The sequence below is a fragment of the Macaca fascicularis genome, chromosome 7, assembly GCF_037993035.2.
Source record: "Macaca fascicularis isolate 582-1 chromosome 7, T2T-MFA8v1.1".
In the NCBI taxonomy this organism is placed as follows: Eukaryota; Metazoa; Chordata; class Mammalia; order Primates; family Cercopithecidae; genus Macaca; species Macaca fascicularis.
The window spans coordinates 167,662,464-167,689,021 of record NC_088381.1 but is presented as its reverse complement, the minus strand read 5'-3'; the positions used below and the strand labels follow the sequence as shown (position 1 = coordinate 167,689,021).

Here is a 26,558-nt window from a genome sequence, read left to right as displayed (position 1 = left end):
GTGAGACCCTGTCTCTATGGAAAAAAAAAAAAAAGAAGAAGAAAAAAGAAAATAACCAGGCATGGTAGTGCCTATGGTCCCAGCTACTTAGGAGGCTGAGGTGGGAGGATCTCTTGAGCCTGGAGGTTGAGGTTGCACTGAGCCAAGATAGTGCCAGTGCACTCCAGCTTGGGAGACAGAGTGAGACCCTGTCTCAGACAAAAAAAAAAAAAAGCAAAGTCACGTTCACGTGACATTTTGGGATCCTGGTTCTGTTGGGCTGTGAGTACTCCGGGGGCATGGCACCTACTCCTGGACCCTATTATATGGGCCCTCCGGGAGGTGGCTGTGCCCTGGAAGTCCCTTTTCCTTCAGGACCCTGTTTCAGCCCTGGGCCCTCTCACCTCCTCTGGTCCTATCCTGTTTTGCCCAAGCATTCCCAGCCCTTACGTGGGGAGCAGAGAGATCTTCCCTCAAGCCACCCAGTACCACCACCGCTAGCACTTTGTCTGTGTTCTACCCGGAGGACGTGAGCAAAGCTATCAAGACTCCACAGAGGAACTCTTGGTCCTTGGTCCACACAGCCTGTAGAAGACGCAAATAAACCCCATCTAGATAGAGGCTTCTCTTTTTTCTTGGAAGTTCAGCGGAAGCTGCTAGCTCTGGAGATCAGGGGGCAGAGATAACAGGCCCGAGGAACCACCTGGAGCCGCGCACGAATGGGGAGGGGGTTCTCACAAAGCACAGTGCTATCTCAGCAACTTCCCTGGTGAGCTGGTGGGTTTTTCCTATGGTGTATCCAACGTTTACACTTCAATCTCCCAGGAGCAACTCTGCACGGGCTTCATTCTGCAGGGAGCCTGCAAGGAGCTCCTTGAAGTTAATCTGGCTTCCTGGGGGTTAAGACAGACCTGCAGCTCCCCCAGGCAGAAGCTGAAAGCCCCTCCCTCTCTAAACTCAAACTGAGCTGTGCTGGGCCAGCAGAGCAGTGCCTCGGAGGGAAGGATATCCCCTCCCCTCAGGAGCTGGCTCACTTGGGCAGATCCTGGGAGACCCTCAGCATCCCTGTGTTTAACCTTGGAAGCTGTGCTCAGCCCATCCTCTCCCCACCACCCTCTCCTGACCATCTGTCTGGAGAGACTGGTGAACGGGTGGGAGACGAGATATTGAATCTGGACCGCTCTGTGTACTCCCCTCCATCTCTTCTCCACATGTGGGTCAGGGTGAGCCTCTTAAAAAGGTAAACGAGGTCATGTTGCTTCCCTGCTAAAACCCCCACTGCCTCCCCAGCTGCCTTGGAATCATACATGATCTGGCCCCTCTAATCTCTGACCTCTGACCTCAGCTCTCACGCCTCTTCCCTGGCCAACCCCCAGCCCCACTGGCCTTGGAACAGGCCCCTAACAGGCCAGCCCTAGGGCCTTGGCACTGGCTGTTCCAGCTGCCTGGAATGCCCTTCCCCTTATCTTTGTACCTTGTCAATCAGACTTCAGCTTAGATGTGCCTCCCGACCTCCCTGACCGCTAGATCTAAAGTAACTGATTATGCTTTCTATGACAGCAGCTCGACTTAATGCCCCGCATAGCACTTAAGACAAGTTTTATTGTGATCTAGCTCGTGTGTCTTCTCCCCATCCTGCTCCCAGGATGCCAAGTCCCTCGCAGAGGGCAGTCCGGTGCCCTGCAGAATTCCCCGGGGCTGGAGCAGGCCCCGCGGCGAGTAGGCGCTGAGTACACAGCTGAATGAATGGCGTAGCAACTGTAAACGGGGCATCAGCTGCTGCGCGGGCGCGCGCTCCTGGCAGTGGGCCGCTCACTGTCGCGTGCGCGGGTTTGATCTCGTTGCAGGTTCCGGGGGAGGGACACCCCTCCACCCCGCCTGCCGGCGGTAGACGCGCCGTAAATGCGCTTTGGAGACCGGAGGATAACGAGACAGACTTACAGGCAGTGGGAAGGACGGGGGTCCCGCGAGGGCCGCCGGTGGGCAGTTCTGTGGCCGGCTCGGCGCCCCCGGACCCCGGCGTTCAGGACCCTGTGGGAGACCTTCCCACCTTCCCAGTGGTTTCCACCCCGCGAATTGCAGATTATCTCCCGAATCCCAGGGACTTAGCGGTCGAGTGGGCGGAGGGGGAGCGTGGCTCCGAGCGCCACTCCGGGCTGGGGGCAGGTTCCCGGCGCTCTCGCCCCATCGGGGCAGAGAGTACCGACCACGCTGCGGGACGCGGCTGGCAAGGCCCTGGCCCTGCCGGGGCCCTAGCCCCGGTCTAGGAGTGGAGACGCAGCCCTGCTGCGCGCTCCGGCAGGAGACCCGGGTGGGGACGGGGGCGGAGGAGCCTGGGGGCAGGGAAGGGGACAAAGAGCCGCCCTGCCGTGGGGAAGAGCGACCCCCATGTCACAGTCCTATTGTTCGCTGAGTCTCCGACTGCCCTGAACTCTGGTGCCCCCGGGAGGGAGAAGGGGCGCCGTCGCCCAGATCGTGGGTATTTGTTTATCTGGGGAGAGGGAGGAGGGCGGGGGACGCGGGCCGGGGAGGGGGCTCGACTGCTATTTCTGCGCGTCGCCTTTAAGGGAAGCCCGGCCCTACCTTTCCCACCGTCCCCCTCCCCGCAGTCGTACCTGCATTTTAAAAGCGCCCTGTAGCCCTGGGATTGGCCAAGGCCGCGTCCTCTGGGCGCAGAAACTTGAACCGCCGGGAGCCGGCTGCGGGCGGGGGTCGGAAACCCCGCGGATGGACCGTACCACCCCCGCGGCTCCCCCCACGCGTGCCCCGCCCCTCCCGCACACCCCCGGAGCGGCCCAATCGCACGGCCGGGAGGGCGGGACCGCGGCCGGAACGCGCCTCTGAGAGGGCACCGGCCGGGCGGGCGCACCGCGCAGGGGGACGGCGGGGGCCGCGCCTCTGCTCCCCCGTCGCCCTCGGGGGCGGGGCCGGGCCTCGGAGCCCCGCCCACTCTCCGCCCGGGGTGGGCGGGGCGGCGGGGGCTCCCGGAGCTGGGCCGGGGGCGGGCCTCCGCCTGCCTCGCCAGAGCCCTGAGAGCGCCCGGCTCCGCGGCCGCCGACGCAGCAGCCGCCTCCGCTCGTCAGCCCCGAGGCGCGCGGGCTCCCGGGCAGCCCCGGCGGGCGCGGCGAGAGGGCGCGCAAGGCTGCAGGGCGGGCCGCACGCGCCCCCGGCCGCCCCCCGCCCGCGCGCGGACCGGCCCAGCGGAGCCCCGGCGCGGGGAAGCGCAGGCCGGGCGAGGGCGATGCCGCGGTGACGGCCCCGCCATGGCGAAGCCCGCAGCGACGGCGGCGGCGGCGTCGGAGGAGCTGAGCCAGGTGCCGGACGAGGAGCTGCTCCGCTGGAGCAAGGAGGAGCTGGCGCGGCGGCTGCGGCGCGCGGAGGGCGAGAAGGTGGGCCTCATGCTGGAGCACGGCGGCCTGATGCGCGACGTGAACCGGCGGCTGCAGCAGCACCTGCTGGAGATCCGCGGCCTCAAGGACGTGAACCAGCGACTGCAGGACGACAACCAGGAGCTGCGCGAGCTCTGCTGCTTCCTCGACGACGACCGGCAGAAGGGGCGCAAGCTGGCGCGCGAGTGGCAGCGCTTCGGGCGCCACGCGGCCGGCGCCGTGTGGCACGAGGTGGCCCGCTCGCAGCAGAAACTGCGCGAGCTCGAGGCGCGCCAGGAGGCCCTGCTGCGCGAGAACCTGGAGCTCAAGGAGCTGGTGCTGCTGCTGGACGAGGAGCGCGCGGCACTGGCGGCGACGGGGGGCTCAGGCGGCGGCGGCGGCGGCGGCGGCGGGGGCGGCGCCGGCTCCCGCAGCTCCATCGACAGCCAGGCCAGCCTGAGCGGGCCGCTGGCGGGTGGCGCGCCCGGCGCGGGGGCCCGCGACGTGGGCGACGGCAGCAGTACGTCCAGCGCGGGCAGCGGCGGCAGCCCGGACCACCACCACCATGTCCCACCCCCGCTGCTGCCCCCTGGGCCGCACAAGGCCCCCGAAGGCAAGGCAGGAGCAACACGTCGGTCCCTGGACGACCTGTCGGCGCCGCCGCACCACCGCAGCATCCCCAACGGTCTGCACGGTAAGGACTACACGGGCCGGGCAGCGCGGGTCTCCCTGGCTGCAGCCCCTTACCCAGGCTGCGGCGAGAGGAGGTGGTCCCTGGCGGTCCCACTCGTGCGGCCGCCACTCCAGACTCCTCCTCCAGCTGTCATGGATCCTGGACCAGGGGATCCCGCACTCACCCGAAGTAGGGCTTTGGGCGGTTGTGGGCCGGTCCAGTCGTGGAGCGTCTTTCTGTTCAGCTCAGAACCTGCTGCCGGTCCGGTCGCAGGAAAGTTTCTAGTGGGTGTAGTTGCCAAAATTGGCGTCTGTCACTGCTGGGCTGGCGGTGGGCGCCTCATCCCAGCCTTGGAAATCCTTGCCTAGTAGCGGGAAGTTCTGAACAGAAAAGAATACAAGGCCTCTTTGAGCGCAGGTGAATTTCCCCTCTTGCAGCAACAGGTGTCCTCCAAGCCAAGCAGTGTCCACGTGTGTGCAGTGGCTGGAGTTCTGCAGTAGGGTGCGGGGATTGGAAGGGTGCACAGGCAGCTGCTTGACACCCAGGGGCAGCTGGGAAGAGGCCTGGGGCTCAGAGCCTTTCTGGTTTGCCATAAATTCCGCCCTTCTAGTCCCGGGACCTTTCTCAGCCGAGACTCTAAGACTTTCCCGAGGGAGATGTATTTGGAACGGATTCTAGTTTTTCTCCTCTGTCTATCTCCGTTTCTTTGTCTGTAAAATGGAGATGATGACCTCTGCCTCGTGGATTTGAGGTGGAGATAAACTGTCTGAAGGGATTTATAAACTGTTGGTCGCCTTATAGGAAGTGCCATGGTCATCCGTGACCAGGGTGTGGGTGGGTGGACCTTTGGCCTCTGTCAGCGCCTGTCTTCCACGCCCATATTACTGCTGCGCCCAGTGCAGAGGGTGGCCCCAGCTTGGGGCTGTGGGAGCCTGCAGGCTGCTCCCTCTCCCAGCCTCCTGCTCAGCCCTTCTGCTCCCTGCCGGCTTTCTCGTCCCTGCCGGTGGATCCAGGGCCTCCTTGTTCTTACACGTTTTTTGGTTGCTTGGCTTCCAGTTCTGCTGGTAGTTACAACTGCCTGAACTTTTTGCCTGAAGGTGGAGAATGAACAGCCCTTTCTGGTTGCCTTTAAAGCCTTTCCTAATTCAGAGAAAGTGTGTCTAGGCCTGAAATCACTGCCCTCCCCAGGACCCCTCAGCCTGAGGTGGGGAGGGACGTTTGCTCCTTGGTTTGGTGGCCAAGTGGCCTCTGCAGGCGTGATGGGGTGGGGGCTGGGGTGGGAGACATATCCATGGAGGTGGGGCGGGGGCAGTGCAGCATATTTTTCCTTTATTTACCATCCTGAGCCTGTGGGTTCAAGGTAGGACTGACTGGGTTTAGAGGGATATTTTGTTACTGATTAGCAATCTATGGCTACAACTCAGGTTTCTCTTTGTAACACTGTATCCACCCCCCACCTCCCACCACAGGCTGCTTGAGGGCAGTGAGAGTAGTGCAAAGTTAGGTGATTTAATTCATTTTGGGGCTGTTTAGAGTACCTCAACCCCTTTGACTTCGCGGTCCTGGGGGGCTTTTGAAGGGTCAGTTATCTGGGCCTCGGTTTCCCCAAGGGCAGTACAAAGGAGCAGACTGCTGCAGTCTCGTGGCTGGAAAATGAAATGTTTCTGGTTTTCAGCTGCGTCATCAATGACACTTGGCGAGAGTGCCTCTCTGCAGGACACTGGAGGGCTGGAGTGTTTAGAGCATACTTGCAGGAAAGTCTCTGTCATGTTTTGGGCAAAGAGATGCGGCCCCAGTCTGGCTCGGCGTGTCAGCTGCGAGAGTGAATAATACAGGAGTGGAGGACTAGGCTAGACCGAGTTTTCCACCCCACTGGGGACCAGTGGGGGGTTGAAGTATAGGGTTTCCCACAGAACCCATCCTCCCCCAAGTCCACTTAGCACAGGACTGCTGCAAATGTTGTGGCAGCAAACCTTTGCTCTGGGGTGAAATGAAAATTCAGCATTATTATTACAAATTTCAGTTACAGTTGAAATTATTATTATTAAGTTTTGTCTCTTAAAGACACATGTGGCCTTGGGGTGTTGTCCCACTAATATAAACGGAATGCTTGGAAACCAGGAAAGGCCCTTCTCTTAGAAACTGAGTTTTTCTTTCTTTCTTCCCCCCCCCCCCCCACCCAACCCTTTTTTCAAGACAGGGTGTCACTCTGTCACCCAGGCTGGAGTGCAGTGGAACACTCATGGCTCACTACAGCCTCAACCTCCCAGGCTTAAGTGATCCTCCCAGCTCAGCCTCCCAAGTAGCTGTGATTAGAGGTGTGAGCCACCTCTCCTGGTGAAACTGGGTTTTTCTGTTCTGGGACTTGTAGCTTTAAATTGAACAAAGATTGGGCCTGAGCTGAGGGAGATGATGAATTTCTCTCTGGGTGGTGTCAAAAGTGGGGTCAGACACCAGGCTTGCGCCTCATGTGCTTGGTCTTTGCTTCTCCTCAAAGGAACCTTGGGGAAGCAGTATTATCCCCATTTTACAGACAAGCAAGTGGAGGCTTAGAGGGGTTCCTAGCCTTGTCTGGGAAGGTGGCTGACATTGGAAGTACCTGTCCCGGGTGGGTTTGCTGCCATGATCATCTCCTGTTCAGGCCGTGGGTCTGAATCTGTTGTGCCCTTGGCCTGTTGTCATGTTTGCTGTTACTATTAATGAGGGGACACTGGTGACTCCCTATTCTTGATTCCTGACCCAGGTTTGCCCTCTTTGTCCCGTGCTGGGAAGTGTCACTTCCTTATCAGTGACCACTGAGCAGATGGCTGATAACCCCATTACCCAGAGGCTCAGGGTGTCTTGAGTTTGAATCTCAGCTCCTCCATGTATATTGGGCAAGTTATTAACTGGCCAAGCCTCTCTGTGGTCCTCTTCTGTAAGGTGGACAGAACCCAGAGTACCCCATTATCCACACAAGGTTGAATGAGGTCAGGATCTACACACAGTAGGTTTCTCCTGTTGTTAGAGTCCTTGGGGCTCTCCCAGCACACCTCGTTTTCCTCTTCAAAAGTGCTTGCTGCTTAGACAGCTCACCTGAATGTTTGTGTCTGAGCCTCTTGTGTGGCCACGCTTGCTGATGAGCTAGTGAGGACAGTGACCCTGCTCTCCTTTCTGGGGAGCTGGTGGCAGTTGCAGCCCTGCTGGGTACCCTAGGAGGACTCTAGTGGTTGAGGTGGGAGGTAGCCCATCTGTATGCAAGGCAGCCCTGGCTGAGGCTGGCCTGGCGGGCCTGTGTATTGTGTATGTACATGCAAATAGGCTTTTCTCCTTGGCTGCTTTATTTGTTTGTTTATTTATGTATTTATGCATTTATTTATTTTGAGACAGGGTCTCACTGGTCACCCAGGCTACAGTGCAATGGCACTACCATGGCTCGCTGCAACCCCAACCTCCTGGGCTCAAGTAATGCTCTTGCCTTGGCCTCTTGAAGCTGCCGGGATGACAGGCATGTGCTACCATGCCCAGATAATTGTTGAATTTTTGTAGAGACGGGAACTCACTATGTTGCCCAGGCCGGTCTTGAACACCTGGGCTCAAGCAGTTCTCCTGCCTTGGCCTCCCAGAGTGTTGGGATTACAAACATGAGCCACTGCACCTGGCCTTGGCTGCCTTTGGTAGACGTCTGGTCTGGGCTGACTGGACTTGGGACTGGGGTGCGCTTTGCTGTAGTCCAGTGTGGCACACTGAGGCAGGTAAACCCCAACACCAGAAAGTCAGGTTCTCCTTCATGAACTGATAGAATTTTCAAACACAAGAATTTTCAGTTCTTTTCCTACCTGCCCCTCCGCCTATCTCCTCTGCCCCACCACAGGCACCACGCCCCCCTCCTGCCCATTCCCAGGCATTTCCTCCCCTCCCCTGATAACCTCCTCCTCCACGGTCCACTCCCCTTTAGCCAACCCAGAGGAACCAGGATTCTAGCAAGCCTGTGGATGAGCCCCATTGACCTTTTAAAGTTTGGATTAAAATTGTGAGCTTCTCAAAATGAGACAGGTTTGTTCTCCTGCTTGTGTTTTTGTTGGTTTAAGTGGGAGGATGGAACAGGGTGGTCTAGGCCTTTAAAAAAAAGAGCACGCTAACTCTGAATAGTTCTTTTCTGTGCGGCAGCTCGGCTAATAAGGCTGCTTTTTCTAAACCCAGCTAGGCTGGGGAGCAAAGGTCAGTGAAGACAATGGGGTGGGTGAGATAAGCCTTTCCCCCTCCTCCTTCCCCAGCCTGTCCCAAGGGATCCATCAATGGCCTTGGGATGCTGTGCCTCAGAAAGGAGGGCTGGCCTTGAGAGGCTCCCAGGCAGGTGACCCAGGGGTGGGTAAGCTGTGCCCGGCGCTTCACAGTTTGCCACAGACAGCATCCCAGTCCCAATTCCATTCTGTTCAGAGCTTCCAAATGGTCCCAGGAGGGAGACCTCAGCATCTCCATATCTTAGATGGGGAAACCAGGGCTACTAGGAGTAGTGGTGCGGTGACTTGCTCTAGGTCCTGTGGGGCTGGTTAGGGGGCCTGGGATGCGTCTTCGGTTTCCTGTGTCAGAGTTCTGAGCCCATGGCCCTGTGCCTGCTGCCCAGGGACTTCCAGGGGAGCGGTGACCTCTGCCACAGAGACAGTGCACCTCCTCCTAGGATGCCAGGCCCTGGGCCTCATTCCTGTCTCCCTGTGTCTTGGCATGGAGGAGTGGGGCGAAGGCGGTGCAGGGCGGGCCACTTTCCCTGTGATGGCTGTGCCTCCCCACCTCTTGGTTTCTCTTTCCCTCACTTCTCCGCACGAGGCTGGCTTACCACCGCAGCAGTCGCCCCACCAGAACTCTTGCTCAGGCCTGGCCTGTGAGTTCCCAGGACCAGCACATGATACACAAGGAAATCAGTAGTTTGCTCCTAATCTGTTTTCCGCCCGTGGGGATTTTCCAATCCATGCTTGTTGCCTTCATTTGCGCAGAGAATTGAAAGTCTGTTAGGCAACTTCCTGAGCCTCCACGAGCCTCTGTTTTCTCTTCTGCCAAGTGGGAAAATGTTACCAAGCTTCGGGTCGAGGGAGGAGGGTGTAATGAGTGATATGTGGAGCCTCTGGGGGGTAGCGGCTCCTGCTGTGCGAAGGCCCCTTCTCCCACTGCAACATTCGACACCAGGCATGCTGAGGGGCAGTGTAGCCCTCTGGGCAGTGCTCTGGCTCCGGGGTCAGAGAGCCCTGGGTGAATTTTGGCCTTGCTACCTGCTTTATGACCGTGGCAGCTGACTGAGCCTCTAAACCTCAGTTTCTTCATCTGTATCCTGAGGCTAATAATGTCTCGATCCTAGAACTGGGCCTTGAAGGATGGGTTCCATGTCCTTTCATTATTTCCTGGCCTCCGCGGATTCGCCTCCCCTGGGTGGGAGTGGGAGATCCCCTGACACACGCTTATGCCCAGTCTAGGGTCAGAGCCAGCTGAGTCCTCATCTAGTTGAATGGTGGGAGCCAGCATTCCAGGCAGGAATAAGAATGGCCAAGGTCTGGAAGTGGGGTCTGGAGCATGGCATTGAGAACCTGGGGCCTGTAAGGTGGACCCAGGATGTATGTGGGGAGATAACCCTTAGCGGGGTTAGTGCTGTGTGCACCCCCACAGGGCAGACCCCAAAGTCCCAGCTTTTCAGACTTTAGTGCCCACAAACAAGAGTGGCCCAGGTGGGCTGTGTTGCCTCTGGGTCTGGGGAGCGCTGCGTCAGGGGAGGTTGCGTGGACAGTGAGAAGGGGCATTCCTGAATCCACTGAGGATGGGGCTCGTGGACACCCCAGACGGCTCTGGGAATCTGGTTGCGAACTGTCGGAGGTGGGAGGGCAGGTCTGGTTGTCAAGAGCCGGGCGACAAGCGGGACTGGACCTCACAGGTGGTAATTTGCTCTTCAGGAGGCAGGGAAGCGTCTGTGAACTTCACTGAGCATTTACTGCCTCTGAGGTCTGAGTGCCTCCTGAGTAGTGATTCTTGGAGTCTGGCTTGTGGGGTGGTGGTTCTGGAGCATCACTCTGGTGACCACTGTGGTGTGGGCTGGGCTAGGGGAGCAGGGAGTGGAAGCTGAGGGCTTCCGTTGGCAGGAGGTCCTGGCCAGGAGACAGGCCACAGGACAGAACCTTCTGTAGTTTCCAGACCTGGTGAGCCTGCTCCAAAGTCCTGCTCTCAGCTGCTGTCAGCCTTCTCATGACCTCTGACCTCTAGGGCAGGCGTCCTGAGCTCTTAGGCAGGGCAGCGCCTGTGGGAGATGCTGCCACTCCCAGGTGGCTACTGTGCCCTCCATCCCCAGAGCTGATGCTGCCTCCCGCTACTCCCACCCTTACGTCTAGCACCCTAGACGTAGGATCAGTGTCTGGGATCCAGGCAGGGACCGCTCTGGGGTTCAGAATTCTCATCTTCCTGCTACATAACAACAAGAGACCCTAGTAGCATCCCCAAAGGTTTGGGGATAGAGGAACCAACTTGTCTGCTGAAGGGACTTGATACTTCTTTGACCATAAAATGTGAGGAATGGTCCCCCCTCCCCTAAGCAAGCACCCAGGATTGGTCACTCAGACATCACCTGTCTACACAGGCAGAGGGTTCTGGACAGGCCTGGAGCCGGGTCACCGGGGGATGGGTGTCTGCTCTTCAGTAGCTCACCGCTGACCTCCAGCTCTTCGGGGGGGCCGAGCAGAAAGATCGGGACTGTATTGAGTGCCTTGGGTTTGCCTTATGTGTGCTGTTCAAACAGAGGCGTGGAGCATATTTAACTACAGTGGATGGTCCCGGGAGGAGGTGAGGGTCTGAGTCCCTTTCTTTCTTCCTGATTCCTCAACGGCACAGACATTCTGCCATTTCCTCAATTCAGAGCTGGGCATTTTCCCTTCCCGGCTGTAATGTGGGGCGTGTCTTAGAACCCATGTGCACGTTTGCTGGCAGGTCTTCCCCTCTCTGCCCCTGGAAAAGCTCTTGAGTAGACTGTGTTTCTGCGGCTGATGGTATCTGAGAGTGGAGCAAATGCCAGGCCTGGGAGAGCCGCAAACCCCTGAGCAAACTTCACGGAGTCCTAAGGCATGAAGAGACTTGAAAAGACAGGGGCCCACCCCGGGGCCAGCCACATGGATGCTGGAGCCCTCCCTGCCCACCTGGGGCCCTCTGTTGTTGCTCTCTGTCCATCTGGGAGTTTATGAGCCTGGGACTCTGGTCCTCTTGACTCCCACTCTTAGCACAGAGTGGCAGGTTCTGAAAGTCTTTTGGATGGAACAAACGTGTGCCTGGCACTGTGCTGAGAGCAACTGGGTTTTCTCTCACTCGCCTCCCACAACAGTTGCTGGTCCCCACTGGGGTCCCCGTTTCAGCTAAAGAACAGGCCCAGGGTGGTGAGGCAAGTCACAGCAGGGGCAGGGTGGGGCCAGGCCAGGCCAGGGGCTCCCATCCTGCTGACCCCAGAGCCTGTGCCCGCTGGTATGTCCCAGTTCCCCTGCCCTGTGGGTGTGATTATTCATCATGCCACTTTGCCTCGAGGAAGTGCCCAAGTTGGTTTCTTAACCTCTTCAGGTGTGCTGGGAGCTCAGAGGAGGGGCGGCTGAATTGGGAGCTGAGATGGGCCTCGAAGATGGACTTAGTAAAAGCAGAAGAGGGCAGGTGAGAAGAGAGACCAGGCTTCTCAGAAAGAACGGCCGAGCTGGGCAGATCACCTGAGCTCAGGAGTCCAAGACCAGCCTGGCCAACACACTGAAACCCCATCTCTACTAAAAATACAAAAATTAACTGGGTGTGGTGGCACGTGCCTGTAATGCCAGCTACTCAGTAGGCTGAGGCAGGAGAATCTCGTGAACCCGGGAGGCAGAGGTTGCAGTGAGCCATCACACCACTGCACTCCAGCCTGGGCCACAGAGCAAGACTCATCTCAAAACAAAACAAACCAAAACCAAAACCAAACGAAACCAAAACAAAAAGAACCGAGCAAAGGCATGTGGTGGGCATTTGCCTGCACCTTGGGTTCAGCTGGGGTGATGGATGAGTGGGGACCCAGGACAAGGGTTAGGCAGTGAGCAGGGCCAGGACAGGTGGGGTCTCTGAAGCCTGTTCCACTGCCCCTGAAGTCACTGGGTTGGGCTTTCCTTCGGGGTGTGGGCAGTTCCAGTTCTAATGTTTTCTGATGGACTTTCCAAGGGGACCCAGAGTTACCTGTTAGGAGTCCTGTTAGAAACTGGAAACTTTATAACCTGTCCCCATCTTTCTCCTGTTCCCCACCTGATAAATATGCAGACACATCACCTGCTGGGCCTGAGTGGCCTTGTCAGCTGACATGCCCCGTGCCTGGGGTCTTGGGAGATTACCATTGTTCTGTGGATTGGACAATCCAGACTGAACCAGTGGCTTCAGCCCACTTGAGACCCAACCATGTGTAAGTCCCTTCCTCTCCCTGGGCTCTCATTTTCCTATCTGTAAAATGGGCAGCTTGGATGGGCTGAGCTGAGAGTCCCAGGGACCCTCATCTCCTCTGGCCCTTTGACTCAGAGCCACAAGGAAGGGGTGGCCTTCTCTGACCATCCTGCCTCCTGTCAGTCACTCTGCGGTCCTGTGAGCCAGCTCTTTTATATTCCTGGAGATTCTCTTCCTATACCCTACAGCCTGGGTTTCATCTCTTGCCTGGTGGTTGGTCCTTGCCTTTGGGCAGGTGGGGATGGTGAGGCTGCCTGTGACCACATGGGTACCACTGTGGGAGCTAGAGATGGTGACCTGTCTAAACGCTGTTTGAGGCTGAGACCCTGGCCCAGGCCAGCCTCCCCTCCTGCAGGGCCCCGGTGGAAGTACCTGCTTCCCCTATCTGATGGACTCAGTAACGGGTTTAGCGCAAGAGGAGAACGCCGAGCTTCGATTCCGGGTGCAGGTTTGCTGGGGACAAGCCTGCGTGTTCCTGGACTCCAGGTTCCTCCGTTTGCTGTCCTGTCTCTCCCAGTCCAGAATGTTGTTGCAATGCACAGTCAGTGTTGGAGGGAGGAGTGAACAGTCCTGGAAGGACTGACCAGGTGCCAGATAGTGCTTGACCCACTTTGCCCACCTGTCTTTCTTTTCTCATTTGTACACTTGGCACCGAGTTAAATAAGTTACTCCCTGCCCCCGTCCCCTGCCCCGCCCCGCCAGCAAAGTCAAACCTCCCCAAGAGGGTGGTGATTTGCACAACCCCACCTTCCCCATTTCCCCTGAATAATTACTAAAATATATACCTTTTGGCTTTTACCAGTGGTTCCTAACTGTGGCTATACATTAGCTATCACTTAGAAAACTTTAAAAAATACCACTGCCTGTGCCCAGCCCCAGAGATGGACACAGTTGGTCCTGGTGTCATGGGAGGCTGTGAAGGCTCTGGAGTTCTGCTGGGTGGCCAGAGCCAGGATCCCAGAGGACAGCCATGGGCCCTGCCAGCAGGCCAGCTAGGGACAAGGTGGCGCCCACACTGGGCACCACAGAGCCTGGCCGGCCAGGGTTGGGAGGCCGGTGTCAGTTCATGTTAGCAGTGAGGGGTAAACGGCCCTGCCTGTGTTGCTCCCTCGCTGACCTGTGCTGCACGGACGCTGGGGAGATCGCTTTGGCGAGGCCGTGGAATGCCGTTTTGGGCCCTGGATGCACCCTGGCTTGCACCCCTACCTCCCTGCCCCAGGAGCTCGAATCAGCTGCCAGGCAGCCCCATGGAGGCTGCTGCCTTCGCCACCCGCTTTTCGCGGGCTGGGCAGGTGAGGTAGAGGCCTTTCCAGGCTGTTTTGAAGGGGACAGAGGCAGGCAGGGCCGGTGGCACCGAAACGGCAGCTATGGAGAAGAGTCGACCCATTTCCAAAAATAGACCATCCACTGTCAGGGGAAGCATCTCTTTGTCTTCCCAAATCTGTCTTTCCGTTGGCTCCCAGGTTGTAAGGCAAGAAGGAGGCCCGCTCTTGTCGAGGAAGCAGAGGCTCCCTTGAGTGTGGTGCTCCCCCGCCTGGCACAAGGGCCTGATTGTGTGGGACCCTGAATGCTCCCGCCTGTCACGGTGCACGGCACCGGCCCGGGTCCCTAATGAGCCCGCTCTGGGAGTGGCCCTTTGTGGCAGGTTCCGGCCACATTGCCCGCGGCAGGGCTCTGTTTCCCGGCTGCTTAATATCCCTCAGCGGCCCAGTGGGACAATGGGACACTCTCCCAACCCACCCACCCTTTCTCCAGAAAATTAAGAAGTGAGTTTCTCCCTCTTTCAGCACCTTCTGTCCTGGCTGGCAGGGGAAGGTTCCCCTCTTCTCCCCCTCGCCTTTGCCCAGCCCCTCCTGGGGGACCTCCCTCCGCTTCCGCCATTGTCTCCTTTCTCTTGTTCCTTTTCGGTCTGTCCTCTGGCTCCTTCTCCACAAACAGGCTCACGTTTCCTGGTCCAAAGCAACACAGAGCCCCTCCTGTCTACCGCTGTGCCCCTTGGCCTTCCTCCCTTCACCGGGGGATAAACCCTAGAGGCTGAGGTCACCTCCTTCCTTCTCTTTCCTTGGCTCTGGGCAATCCCAAACCCTGGGAATGGTGGCTCTGGTTCTGACCAGCAGCCTCTTCTCATCTCAACTTCCTGATGGCATTTGATGTCCCCCGGGCTTGTTTTCTAGAATGGGGTGGTGTGCTGGTCACCTAGGACCTCCCTGAGCAACTTCTAGCACTCTCTCCAGCCCCTTCTGCCTGGGGGAAAACATCGCCCTGGGCTGGCTGAGCAGTCTTTCCCTACCACTTGCTCCTGGTCTTGCAGCTCAGGTGTCCAGGTTGCTACTGGTCACTGTGCTATTCACCTTGTGTCTTCTGGGTTTGGGTCCCTTCCTCTCTCCCCTGTACTCCTGCTCCCCTGCCTAACCCACGACCCATCACAGTCAAGGTTTCCTGGCTCTAACCCCGAGTGGTGTCCACTAGCCACATGTAGCTGCTTCAATTCACCTTCATTACTATTAAGTGACACGCAGCCACACCGACCCCCTGCCTTCACACGGGCTAGTACCGTGCTGACAGCGAGATGAGGAAAATGCCACCATTGCGGGAATTCTGCTGGGCAGCGCAGATCTAGAGGATTCTTCCCTGGGCTGTGCGACCCCTGCTTGTCCACGGAAAGAAACCTGGCTGGGCGCGGTGGCTCACGCCTGTCATCCCAGCACTTTGGGAGGCTGAGGCGAGCTGATCACCTGAGGTCAGGAGTTCGAGACCAGCCTGGCCAACATGGTGAAACCCCATCTCTACTAAAAACACAAAATTAGCTGGGCGTGGTGGTGCATGCCTGTAATCCCAGCTATCATCCTAGCTGCTTAGGAGGCTGAGGCAGGAGAATCTCTTGAACTCAGGAGGTGGAGGTTGCCGTGAGCCGAGGTCATGCCACTGCACTCCAGCCTGGGTGACAGAGTGAGACTCCATTTCAGAAAATAAAAGAACCTGACACCTGAGTGTGGAGTCAGGGCTTCCTTCCCCCTCCCCACCAGCTGCAGCGCTTTACCACGCTGGCCCTGGAGCTGTGGCCCCAGGACAACTTGCCATGCAGAAGGCGCATTGCAGGCCCTCAGGTGACCCCCCATCCTGCCCCCTGCACAGACTGAAATCCCGCCCTTCCTCTGAGGTGCAGGGCAGCCTTTGCAGAGGTGCAGGGCAGCCTTTGCAGGTGGCTGGGCTATAGGATGTGGGACCTGCAGCCCTCGTGCACTCAGCATCTGTGGGAGCTGTGGGAGCCTCCGCAGCCCCAGGCCAGGCTCTTGGAGGATGTCCTGCGGCTGTGGGTGCCAGGCCTGCCCATGTAGGAGAGGCTGGTAGCCTTGAGCGGGTGCATGTGGGGGTCCATATGTCTGGGCAGAAAACCTGAGCCCAGAGAGGGCTGCACAGCTCCAGGGGTCTCCCCAGCAGAGCCCAGCCAACTGGTTCCCAGCCGCCAGCACCTTGTTCTCGAAATGAGGCCACAAAGGCTTCAGGATCAGAAAACAAAGAATGTGGCTTTTAAACTGGTGGGGTGGGGGCAGATTGGACACCGGCCAGCGAGGCACCCCTCCCCCCTCCCAGGGAGGCTGCAGACTGCCCTGGCCTTGTCACTAGGGCTTTGAGCTTCCTCCCCTCCTGCCCTCTGTGCTGCCTCCTCCCCTTGGCAGTGGCTGGGGCAGTCAGGTGCCTCCTGGGGTTCAATGAGCCGCCGTGTCCAGCTGCCGGCCATTACTCTGGCCGTCCCTGGTGGATGAGGCCATTAGCACTGCAGCTGAGGCTCTGGCTCTGGGCCTGGCCCCTGCTCACTGCAGCCTCGTGGTGCTCTCCTATGGTGACTCACCGAGCCTCTGGTGTGTTGGTCGGGGGTAGGGGGGCGTCAGGGTGGCATCGGTGTGATTACAGCAGCAGAGCACACAGAGAGACTGGACCTGGGTCACACCGACCCCAGCCCAGCTCCCAACCTGTCCCATGCTAGGACTTGGCTGGGACACTTGCTTCGTCCATAAACAGAGGCTTCCCCGACCTTGTTGGTTGGGAAGGTCACATGAAAGCCCCTTCTTGTTTTTTTTTTTTTTTTTTTCTTTTTTCTTTTTTTAAGCCACTAGACCACCAGGAAGAAAGACCTTTCCAAACTGCCTTATTCTGGAAATGCAATGGCAGTGTTGATGGTGGGGGGAGCCATGGCAGGCAAGGGGGTCTCTGATGTCAATGGCCCTGGAGGCCCCCGGTATCCTCGATAACCCATCAGGCCTCCCAGTCTCCTCCGGCTGCTCCTCTTTGGCTGAGCTGTCCCTGTCAGCCAAGGGTTTCTGGTGAGCCTGCCACAGTGCCTCTGCCTGCTCCAGCTCTGCCCTGTCACATTCCTCCTGCTGACAGATTGGATGGAACAGTGCAGGGAGTGTGGTCAGGAGGCCCTCGGGATGCGGCCTGCCCTCCTGCTGGTGGCCCCACCCTGAAGGGTGGTCCCCAAGACTGGGAGTTTGGAGGACCCCAGGAGGGGTCAGAAGGCTTTGGGATGTTCCTTACCCTTTTGCTGGCGTCCCCACCCCAGGGCTACTCTGATCTGCAGGGACTCTAATCCCTCTCCACTGAGTTCAAAGCTTGTGCCCCGTGAGTGCTGGTCTGCTGTGGGCAACACAATCTGCCCTGAAGTGTGTGGCGCGGAAATGTTGTGGGCACCCTGGATGAAAAGACCCCCTTGTTTGGTGAAACCCAAGCTCTGAGCAGAAGGGAGGCAGAGGGAGAGCAGCCATCCCCGGGGTCTGCCCTCCTGCCTACAGCAAATGCGCCCTGGGCGTGGCTGCGGTGGAGGGGGTCACTTGGGCTGTCGGAACCCCTGGGCGCGGGCAGGGGTATAGGCAGCAGCGTGATCCTCCTGGCTCTTGCTTTATTTTGGGGGTCATGACAGGAGGCAGATACCTGGGCCAGGTCAGGGCCGCCCATGGCCCCATAGCAGCCCCTGCTGCCTCTCAGCAGCCTGTCCTCCTCTCTGCACTAGTCACGTGGGCAGTGGCCTCTCCAACCCACCAGCCAGTGCATTCACAGACTCCTTAACCGGGACCTCTGAACCCCCAAAATGACTGTGCAGCCTTGCATTTTTCCTGGAATAGGGACCGCAGCTTTAATCAGAGCCCAAAGTGGTCCATGACTCAGGAAAGATGAAGAATTCAGGTAGGAGGGTTGATGAGGCTCCTGCCTGAAGCCTTTAAAAAATAAAAATAGATCAACTGAATGCATGTTCGTGGTGGGGAAACTCCACGCAGAACACAAAGGCATAGAGTCGAGTAAAATCCAACAGCGTTCTGCGGGTGCCGGTTACCCTGGGCGCCCAGCCGTCCTGGCTGTGTCTGTTGTCTGGTGGATCTGGGCCATGGCTCTGTGCTCACCCCTGCCTGCCCTCCTCGGCGCTCACTCTGTTGACGCTGCTTGGGCCTCTTTCCTGAAGCTGTTTTTGTTTATATGAGGGCTTTAGGGTTGGGTCAATGTTTTCATGCAAACATCTGCTTCCTGGACTTCTTCCTACTGATTATTTTCTTTCTTCCTTAGTCTCTGACCAGTCTCCCCAGGCCTCAGTTTACCCACAGGTGAGGTGAAGCAGTTGGATCAGATCCATGGTGCTCGGAGACCCCGGAGGAACTTGGGGAAGCTCTAGGAGCCCAGGCCATCCTTTTTGTCAGGCTTGCCCGGGGCTCCTCCTAGCCTGGCCTCTTCTCTTCATCTAGTAGAACCAGTACTTTTGGGGGTTTTTTTGGGTATTCCTGCTGCCTGGGGCTTTGAAGACCTGCGGTGGCCTGGTTTTTCACTGCAGGACCACCTTCCAAGTGCTTAGCTGGGTGGGGGAATGACCTGACCCCCAGACCAGAAAGGGCAGCCGGGGGACCCTTTGCCACCGCCTGTGTGAGACTTCCCTCCTCCCAGTTCGCTTCCTCAGGCCTCCTGGGCCAGCGCCAGTGCCAGCAGGAGCAGAATAAAAATGGGAAAATCTCATTTTCTTTTGAATTACAACCTTGATCTCTCCTTCATACTCCCACACCAGGCCTCTGGTGACTTTTGGATGGGCCCGTGGGCTCCCTTTTCTCTGGGTAAGTATACAGGCATTGACTGGCATTGGCATCTGGAAACGGCAGGCTTAGGAGCACCCAGGGGGGCCTGGGGTGAGGAGAAGGTGGTGTGTGCACAGGACTGGCCAGCGTGGCTGAAGCCAGCCTGGGTGGGTGTCCTCACCAATGTTTGACTCAGAAAGGTGCTGGTGGACCACCATGCCAGCTGCATCCCAAGCAGGTTGAACTCGGCATTCCTTTGTAGTGGCAAAGGCTGCCCCGGGGTGACTCTTGTGTTCAGCTGAGATGCGTCTCCCCAGTCAGCCCTACCCGCCCCTTGTTGGTCTGCTGATTGGCAGCTGGAGGAAGTGGGGACGACAGACACAGTGGGGAGTCCAGCCCAAGAGGCCTGTGCAGGCCTGGGGGTGTGGAAGGGGACTTGGGTGAGGGGTGGCAGGCACAGGCGAGCTGGGAGGGCCGAGGGGAGACCGGAGGGCGCTGGACTGGGGCTTGCCACATTCTCCACGAGGACAGGGACGCAGAAGCTGGCCAGGAGGGCAGTGTGGCTCTGTTATTTGTGTGGCAGACATTTCTGTGGCTGGCTGTGATGTGAGGGCTCCAGGCTAGAGTGACCCCATGCCTGCTGCACCGTCTTACTCGGTGCCTGGGGATGAGCCTACGGGAGAGGTAGAGTCAGTCCCCTGCAGCCAGGGGGGCGCAGAGGTCCTCAGGCGCATGGCCATGTGGGGGTTCTGCTCCGGGGTCCCTGCTTGGCCGGTCTGCCTCCTGAGATGCGTGGCTGTCCTCGGGTGCTCAGGCCTCTCTCCCACGCCAGGCCCATGGCCTTTCCCAGTTGAGAACAATGAGCGAGGCAGTGTGACCCAGAAGTGGGTGAGTGAGTGAACTTGCGGAGGCGCTGTGAGGGACAGGGCTGCCTGGGAGCCTTGGAAGGTCTTTGTCCCCTGTGAGGTAGACCCTTGGCTTAGAGCTCTCTGGGGCCATCCCATAGGGGGATGGAATAAATCCATGTACACTGTTCTTGGTTTTTCTTTTCTTTCTTTTTTTTTTTTTTTTGAGACGGAGTCTCGCTCTGTTGCCCAGGCTGGAGTGCAGTGGCCGGATCTCAGCTCACTGCAAGCTCCGCCTCCCAGGTTTACGCCATTCTCCTGCCTCAGCCTCCTGAGTAGCTGGGACTATGGGCGCCCGTCACCTCGCCCAGCTAGTTTTTTGTATATTTTAGTAGAGACGGGGTTAGCCGAGATGTTAGCCGAGATGGTCTCGATCTCCTGACCTCATGATCCGCCCGTCTCGGCCTCCCAAAGTGCTGGGATTACAGGCTTGAGCCACCGTGCCCGGCTGGTTTTTCATTTCTTTCTAAACAAATCTCCCCCAGAGGCCTTAAATGAGACTTAGTTCTGACCATTAACTTCAGGCACTGAGCTATTTTTTGGTCATGAGGCTGTGAGGGCTTTAGCAGACAGTTAATTGCCCTGCAATGATGTTGGGGAAGGTCTTGGAGGGACAGGCCACAGTGACTCATTCTGCTCTGAACCTGGGATTCCCCCAAGGCAGGGGCTGCCTGGAATCATGTGCCAGCACCCTTTATCTCTGTCCTGAGATTTTATCCTTTTAATGCCCCAGAGTTGTGTGAGACCTCTGGCAGGCCTAGGGGGAATCTGGGAGGAAGAGGGAGGTCTCCTTGCAGAGGTTGCCCGGAACCTCAGGATGGTGGGATGGGCCTTGAGGGGCTGGTGGGCCTGGCCAGGACCTTGGCTGTTGCTCTTTTGGGGTGTCCCTCCCACTGTCACCCCCAGGAGCAAGCAGGCCCCCGGTAGGAGGGCAGAGGCCCTCTTTGAGCACGGGAGTGCCGCCCGTGGCTGTGGGCTTGGCTGTGGTGCCCCAGCCCTGAGGCTGCCTGGTGGGATTTGGGTTGTGCCATAGGTAGAGCTTTCCTCTGGCCGGGGGGCCTTGATGGACAGTGGCAGGCATAGGGTGGAAGGGACGGCAGGTGGAACAGAGTGGCTGGCTGGGGGTCCCCCGCCGACACATTGCTGCTGTCCACGTCTCCAGTGGCTCAGACAGGGAGAGGCTCATGTATGACAGTGATGAGTTGGCATCTGGAAATAATGCCTCATTAAAGAGGCTTCTTTCTAAAAATGGAGCGTTTATCATGAAAGAGCTTCAGGAGGAGGAACCCTCGGGACTGCCTGAATGTTGTAAACATGCTCATGGGAAGCGGAGCCCCCGAACCCATGACATGTCACATGCACCCTATCCATGCCCCCACCCTAGCATATTCTAGTGGGTTCCCTAGTGTGGTGCTCAGACAAGTGCCCCTCACCACATGCCTCAGTTTCCCGCCTGGGGAGATGGAGGTTTTGGTGATTCAGTGCCCCGGACCTTTTCCACTCCAGGCTGGGCCATCTTCAGCAGTGCCGCCGCTTGTGAGGGACGTTTGTGGCAGGGGGGATTGTGCCTCTGGTGCCTGCTGATGGCCACGTCCCCACCCCCCAGGCTATGCCCTGCTTGCTGGTGCTTGGGAGACAGATGGGCCCTGGTGTCTCTGAGCTGACCCTTCTGTGTGTGGGGAGGGGCAGGGGTGGAGTTCTCTGTGGGAGCCTTCTAGAGGGGTCAGGAGCAGGCCCTGGCCCCGTGTGGCCCTGCACTCATGGTGGGACTTTGGCCAGGTGCCCCCTTCTTGGGACCTCATCTATAAGGGGCCCCTGAGCTCCCTTCCAGCCCTGCCTGATTCTGGGCCTCAGAGTCATGTGGGGTCATTGTTATTGCTTGGTCTGGGTGCCACCCAAGGCAGGGAAGGGCAACCTGGAAAGAAGGTCCTGCCCAGAAAGGGACAGCAGCTCTGTGTGGGGAGGAGGAAGGAGGCCTGGGTGCCAGTGCCCCCGTGCCCTGACCAGGGCCACCTTCTAGTTTCAGGCCTAAGGTCCAGGGAAGAAGGGTCTTGGACTTAACTTCCCTGCTGTGTTTGGCAAAGGGCTGGGACAGCCATACCACCTTGCTAAGTGGGCCCTGGGTGAGGAGGTCTTTAGTTACCTGGCTGGTGCCCTGAGGGTCTGTGCCACCTAAGGAGGCCCAGAGGGAGGGTCTTTGCATCTGAACACTGGTCGTGCATCCACCCATGTGATCTCAGACAAGGCTGCAGACCCACGTGCTGCACTTTCTGTCTGTTAATGAGGTGTCCCAGGCATCCCATCATATGGGCTCTTGAGGATCAAACAAGATGCGTGTATGGTGACAGCAATAATAGTAGGAACAATAATAGCTAACAGTCACTCAGCACTTTCTCCACAGTCACTCATTTGACCCTTGCAGGGCAAAGACACTTATGTTCCCCATTTGAGCAAAGAGCAAATTGAGGCACAGAGATGTGAAGTCACTTGCCCAAGGTCCCAGTGGAGAAAGCGGCAGAGCTGGGGTTTGACCCCAGCAGTCTGACTCTGGGGTCCCCACACCTGACACCTGCCCACACCACCTCTCTGTGTTCTGTCCACATAAAAGCAGAGTTTCCCCATCAGTAACTTTTTCTTCTTCCCAAACTATTTCCTGTTTATTGTAGGAAATTTAGAAAAATAACTACCTTTGACCCCAGCACCCAGATAGTCTCTGCGTGCCACTGTGAGTGTGGCCCACAGTGACACTGTTATTGGTTATTGGCATGTGTCCTCGCTTCCCATGGGAGGACTGAACAGGTGTGGTATGGAGGCAGTTCTTCTTTTTGGGGGTGGAGGGGGACAGGGTCTCGCTCTGTCGCCCAGGCTGGAGTGCAGCGGCGCGATCTCGGCTCACTGCAAGCTCCGCCTCCCAGGTTCACGCCATTCTCCTGCTTCAGCCTCCCGAGTAGCTGGGACTATAGGTGCCCACCACCACGCCTGGCTAATTTTTTTTGTCTTTTTTAGTAGATATGGGGTTTCACTGTGTTAGCCAGGATGGTCTTGATCTCCTAACCTCGTGATCCGCCCGCCTCGGCCTCCCACAGTGCTGGGATTACAGGCGTGAGCCACCACGCCCGGCCCAGTTTCCCAATCTTAGCTCATTGCAGCCTCCATCTTCCTGGCTCAAGAGATCCTTCTGCCTCAGCCTCCCGAGTGTCTTGGATGGCAGGTGTGTGCCACCATGCCTGGCCAATTTAAAACAAATGTTTCTCTGTAGAGATAAGATGTTGCTGTGTTGCCCAGGCTGGTCTCAAATTCTTAAGCTTAAGCCATTCTCCTGCCTCAGCCTCCCAAAGTGGTGGGATTACAGCATCCACCGTGCCCAGCCCCAAGGCAGTTCTTATTTGGAGTGTGATTTTTTTCTGCCTCTGTGGGCAGTGGGGCAGTTATGTGGACTTGAAAGTTGAGCACTGGTAGGAAAACTTACTCTGGCTGCAAAGCCATGCAGGATTTACATTTCAGTGTCCGCCATGTGGTAGATTTCTTCTTGCGCACGGTACACCCCTGCCTGAGTTCTGCCTTCCTAATTTATCCTGAGATTCCCCTGAGTGGAGCTCAGGGAGGCTAGAACCCCTGCTGAGGTGACATGACACATAAACCCCACCAGGCTTGGGGAGCAAGGCAGTCCCCTTATTTATCGGGTCTCTGTGCAAGGGGGAGCGTGTGGTGATGGTGTGGCAAGGATGCTTGTGTGCTCCGGGTGGCCTGCTGGACAAGCACCCTGCCTGGATAGGGGCAGCAGCACCTCCCAGCTGCTGTCTCACCCGGTCCTTGGACTGCTGGCTCCATTCCCCACCACCACGTGATTTATCGCTGGTGGAGGTGCAGAGGATCACCGGCCCCTAAGTAATCCATTGCTCATTGTGGAAACGCTCAGAAGACACTGTGATGTTCAAAATTATGATTTAAAAATCATCTCTAATCCTACCCTCACAAGAAGCTGCAAAAGTAAGTCAGGCATGGTTATGTGTACCTGTAGTCCCAGCCACTTGGGAGGCTAAGGCAGGAGGATTACTTGAGCCTAGGAAGTTGGAGGCCAGCCTGAACAACATAGTGAGCCCCACTTCTCTAAAAAGAAGAAAAAAAGTTGCAAAAGTAGTGCAAAGGGCTCCTGTGTACCCTTCCCCCAGGTTCCCCCAGTGGTGACATCTCACGTAAGGAGTGCATTATCAAAGCCAGGACCATGACAGTGACACAGCGCAGCCTAGACTGCAAACCTGAGCTCAGATTGCACCTGCCTGTTACATGCACTCATTTCTCTGTGTGTACAGTGTTTTATGAGATTTTATCACAGGTGTATGTTAGTTATATACACAATTTTTTTTTTTTTTTGACAGAGCCTCGCTTTGTCGCCCAGGCTGGAGTGCAGTGATGCAATCTTGGCTCACTGCAACCTCTGCTTCCTGGGTTCAAGCGATTCTCCTGCCTCAGCCTCCTGAGTAACTGGGACTACAGGTGCCTGCCATTATGCCTGGATAATTTTTGTGTTTTTTTAGTAGAGATGAGGTTTCACCATATTGGCCAGGCTAGTTTCAATCTTCTGACCTTGTGATCCACCCACCTCAGTCTCCCAAAGTGCTGGGATAGCAGGCGTGAGCCACTGCGCCCAGCACTTTTTTTGTTTGTTTGTTTTTGGAGAAGGAGTTTCGCTCTTGTTGCCCAGGCTGGAGTGTGATGGTGCGATCTTGGCGCATTGCAACCTCTGCCTCCTGGGTTCAAACAATTCTCCTGCCTCAGCCTCCAAAGTAGCTGGAATTAGAGGCATGTGCCCCCATGCCCAGCTAATTTTTTGTATTTAGTAGAGATGGCGTTTCACCATGTTAGTCAGGCTGGTCACAAACTCCTGACCTCAGGCAATCCATCTGCCTCAGCCTCCCAAAGTGCTGGGATTACAGGTGTGCCACCATGCCCTGCCAGTTATGCATACTTTTAAAAATAAACTTTGTTTTTTAGAGCAGTTTTATCTTTTAAAAAATTTTTTTTAGTTTAATTTTTTAAAAAGGCTTTTAAAAAGAATATTTTTAAAGGCTAGTCAAGCGAAGCAGTGGGAGTGGAGAACGGACAAAGAAATCTGTAACTGATTGTGATCAATTAGTTGTAAATACCACTGCACTCAGACCAGCCTAGGGCAGATTTTAAATTTATGGAAAAATTGAGATACAGAGAGTTCTCGTATAAACTCTGTGCCCAGTGTCCCCTATTAACTTCTTAACTGGTCTTGTACATTCATTACAATGAATGAACCCGTATTGATTGGTATCAATTAGAATTCATTCTTGATTCAGATTTCCCTAGTTTTTACCTAACTTTTTTTTTTCTTTATTTTTGAGACGGAGTCTTGCTGTGTCGCCCAGGCTGGAGTGCAGTGGCTGAATCTTGGCTCACTGCAAGTTCCGCCTCCTGGGTTTACACCATTCTCTTGCCCCAGCCTCCTGAGTAGCTGGAACTACATGCGCCCGACACCTTGCCCAGCTAGTTTCTTTGTACTTTTTTAGTAGAGACGGGGTTTCACCGTGTTAACCAGGATGGTCTAGATCTCCTGACCTTGTGATCCGCCCGTCTCGGCCTCCCAAAGTGCTGGGATTACAGGCTTGAGCCACCGCACCCGGCCTTAACTTTTTTTTTCTTTTTTTGAGACAAAGTCTTTCTCCATTGCTCAGCCTGGAGTGCAGAGGCGCGATCTCAGCTCACTGCAACCTCTGCCCCCTGGTTTCAAGTGCTTATCCTGTCTCAGCCTCTCAAGTAGCTGGGATTACAGGCGTGTGCCACCACACCTGGCTAATTTGTATTTTTAATAGAGACGGGGTTTCACCATGTTGGCCAGCCTGGTCTTGAACTCCTGACCTCAGGTGATCCACCCAGCTTGGCTTCCCAAAGTGATGGGATTACAGGTGTGAGCCACTGTGCCCAGTCGACTTAACTTTTTTTTTTTTTTTCTGTTCAGCCTCCTATCCAAGACATCCATTTTCAGCTGAGATCAGGTGCGTTCACGGTGGTATGGCCATAGACAAGACATCCATTTTCAAAAACACACTGTGCCACATGATGTTCCTACCATTTTTGATCCCAACTCTTCACATGCGCAGGTGGAGAATACCTTGTCTCATCACTGACTGTTCTTTGTACACCTTATGCGAGGTGGCTGTTTGCTTGTTCCATGGTGCAGACGTCTCCCCGGGGACCTCAGGGTGGTCGCCATCAGAAGTGCAGCTGTATCTGCTACGCCGCGCCTACACCTTTCTGACAGTGATGGGGGGCCAGGCCTGGCAGCCCCGTCCATGTCAGGAGGGGACAGCCTTGGAAACACACAGGCCTCTGCCAGCATCCCCCCACCCCCCCTGGGTGTGGCCACCTGAGATGGCCGATCCTGAGTGAACACCGGGATGTGTGTCTGAAACAGCCCAGACTAGGTCACACAAAGGGATGTGCCTCAGTTTCCTGAGCCTCGGTTTCCTCCTGGGGAAGCGGGGCACACTCTGACGTCCTTCACGGGCTTGTCGGGAGGAGCCAAAGAGGGTTCACACTAGGAAGTGACTTGCCGTGATGCGTCGGTCATGGTCAGTCGTGGGAAGACGCAGCTTTTAGTTGTTAAGACAGAACGACCTTTCTGACCCGCCCCCTATCCACCACGCAGCCGGAAGATGGCTCAGTTTTAAATAGCTGCTCACATCTGGGGCCATTTACCAAGGGTCATCAGCCCCCATCCTGCTTTGTGGCCTTTCAAGGAAGGCCGGGAGCAGCAGGTCCCACAGACAGGATGCTTCCCTGCGAGCCCATTGAGAAATCCCCCTGGAAATCCTCCTTTGGCCTGGCGCAGGCAGGCGAGAGAATTGCAGACAATGGGGAGCCGGGGAACAAAGGGAGCGATTGTGCGGTGGCCCAGGCAGGGGTCATGGATGCCCCAGGCCAGGCAGGCAGCCTTACACCGGTCACTGGCTTTCCGTCCACCCGTGGAGTGGTTGAGAGTGGCCATGGGTGGGGGGGAATGAGGCCAGACCCCAGGTGTGAGGCTCCATACGCTGTCCTCCTACCTGGCAGCTCTGTCCCAGAAGATAGAACTTCCATGTTTATCTTCAGGGGCTGT

At 57.0% G+C, this 26,558-nt stretch overlaps 2 protein-coding genes across 4 annotated transcripts in view; one reads left to right on the top strand and one right to left on the bottom strand.

Annotated features, from left to right (window-relative positions):
- The window catches only part of HHIPL1 (HHIP like 1), a 77,686-nt gene extending 75,014 nt beyond the window's left edge, over positions 1–2,672 (bottom strand). For both annotated transcript variants that reach the window (XM_065518439.2, XM_065518437.2), the window contains exon 1: positions 2,595–2,672. The gene's annotated coding sequence lies outside the window, so the exon portion shown is untranslated. The remainder of the gene's footprint in view (positions 1–2,594) is intronic.
- A 330-nt stretch (positions 2,673–3,002) lies between these two features.
- The window catches only part of CCDC85C (coiled-coil domain containing 85C), a 96,674-nt gene continuing 73,118 nt past the window's right edge, over positions 3,003–26,558 (top strand). For both annotated transcript variants that reach the window (XM_045396967.3, XM_015453298.4), the window contains exon 1: positions 3,003–4,041. In XM_045396967.3, the coding sequence (XP_045252902.1) occupies positions 3,243–4,041 (799 nt within the window). In that variant the 5' untranslated portion in view covers positions 3,003–3,242. The remainder of the gene's footprint in view (positions 4,042–26,558) is intronic.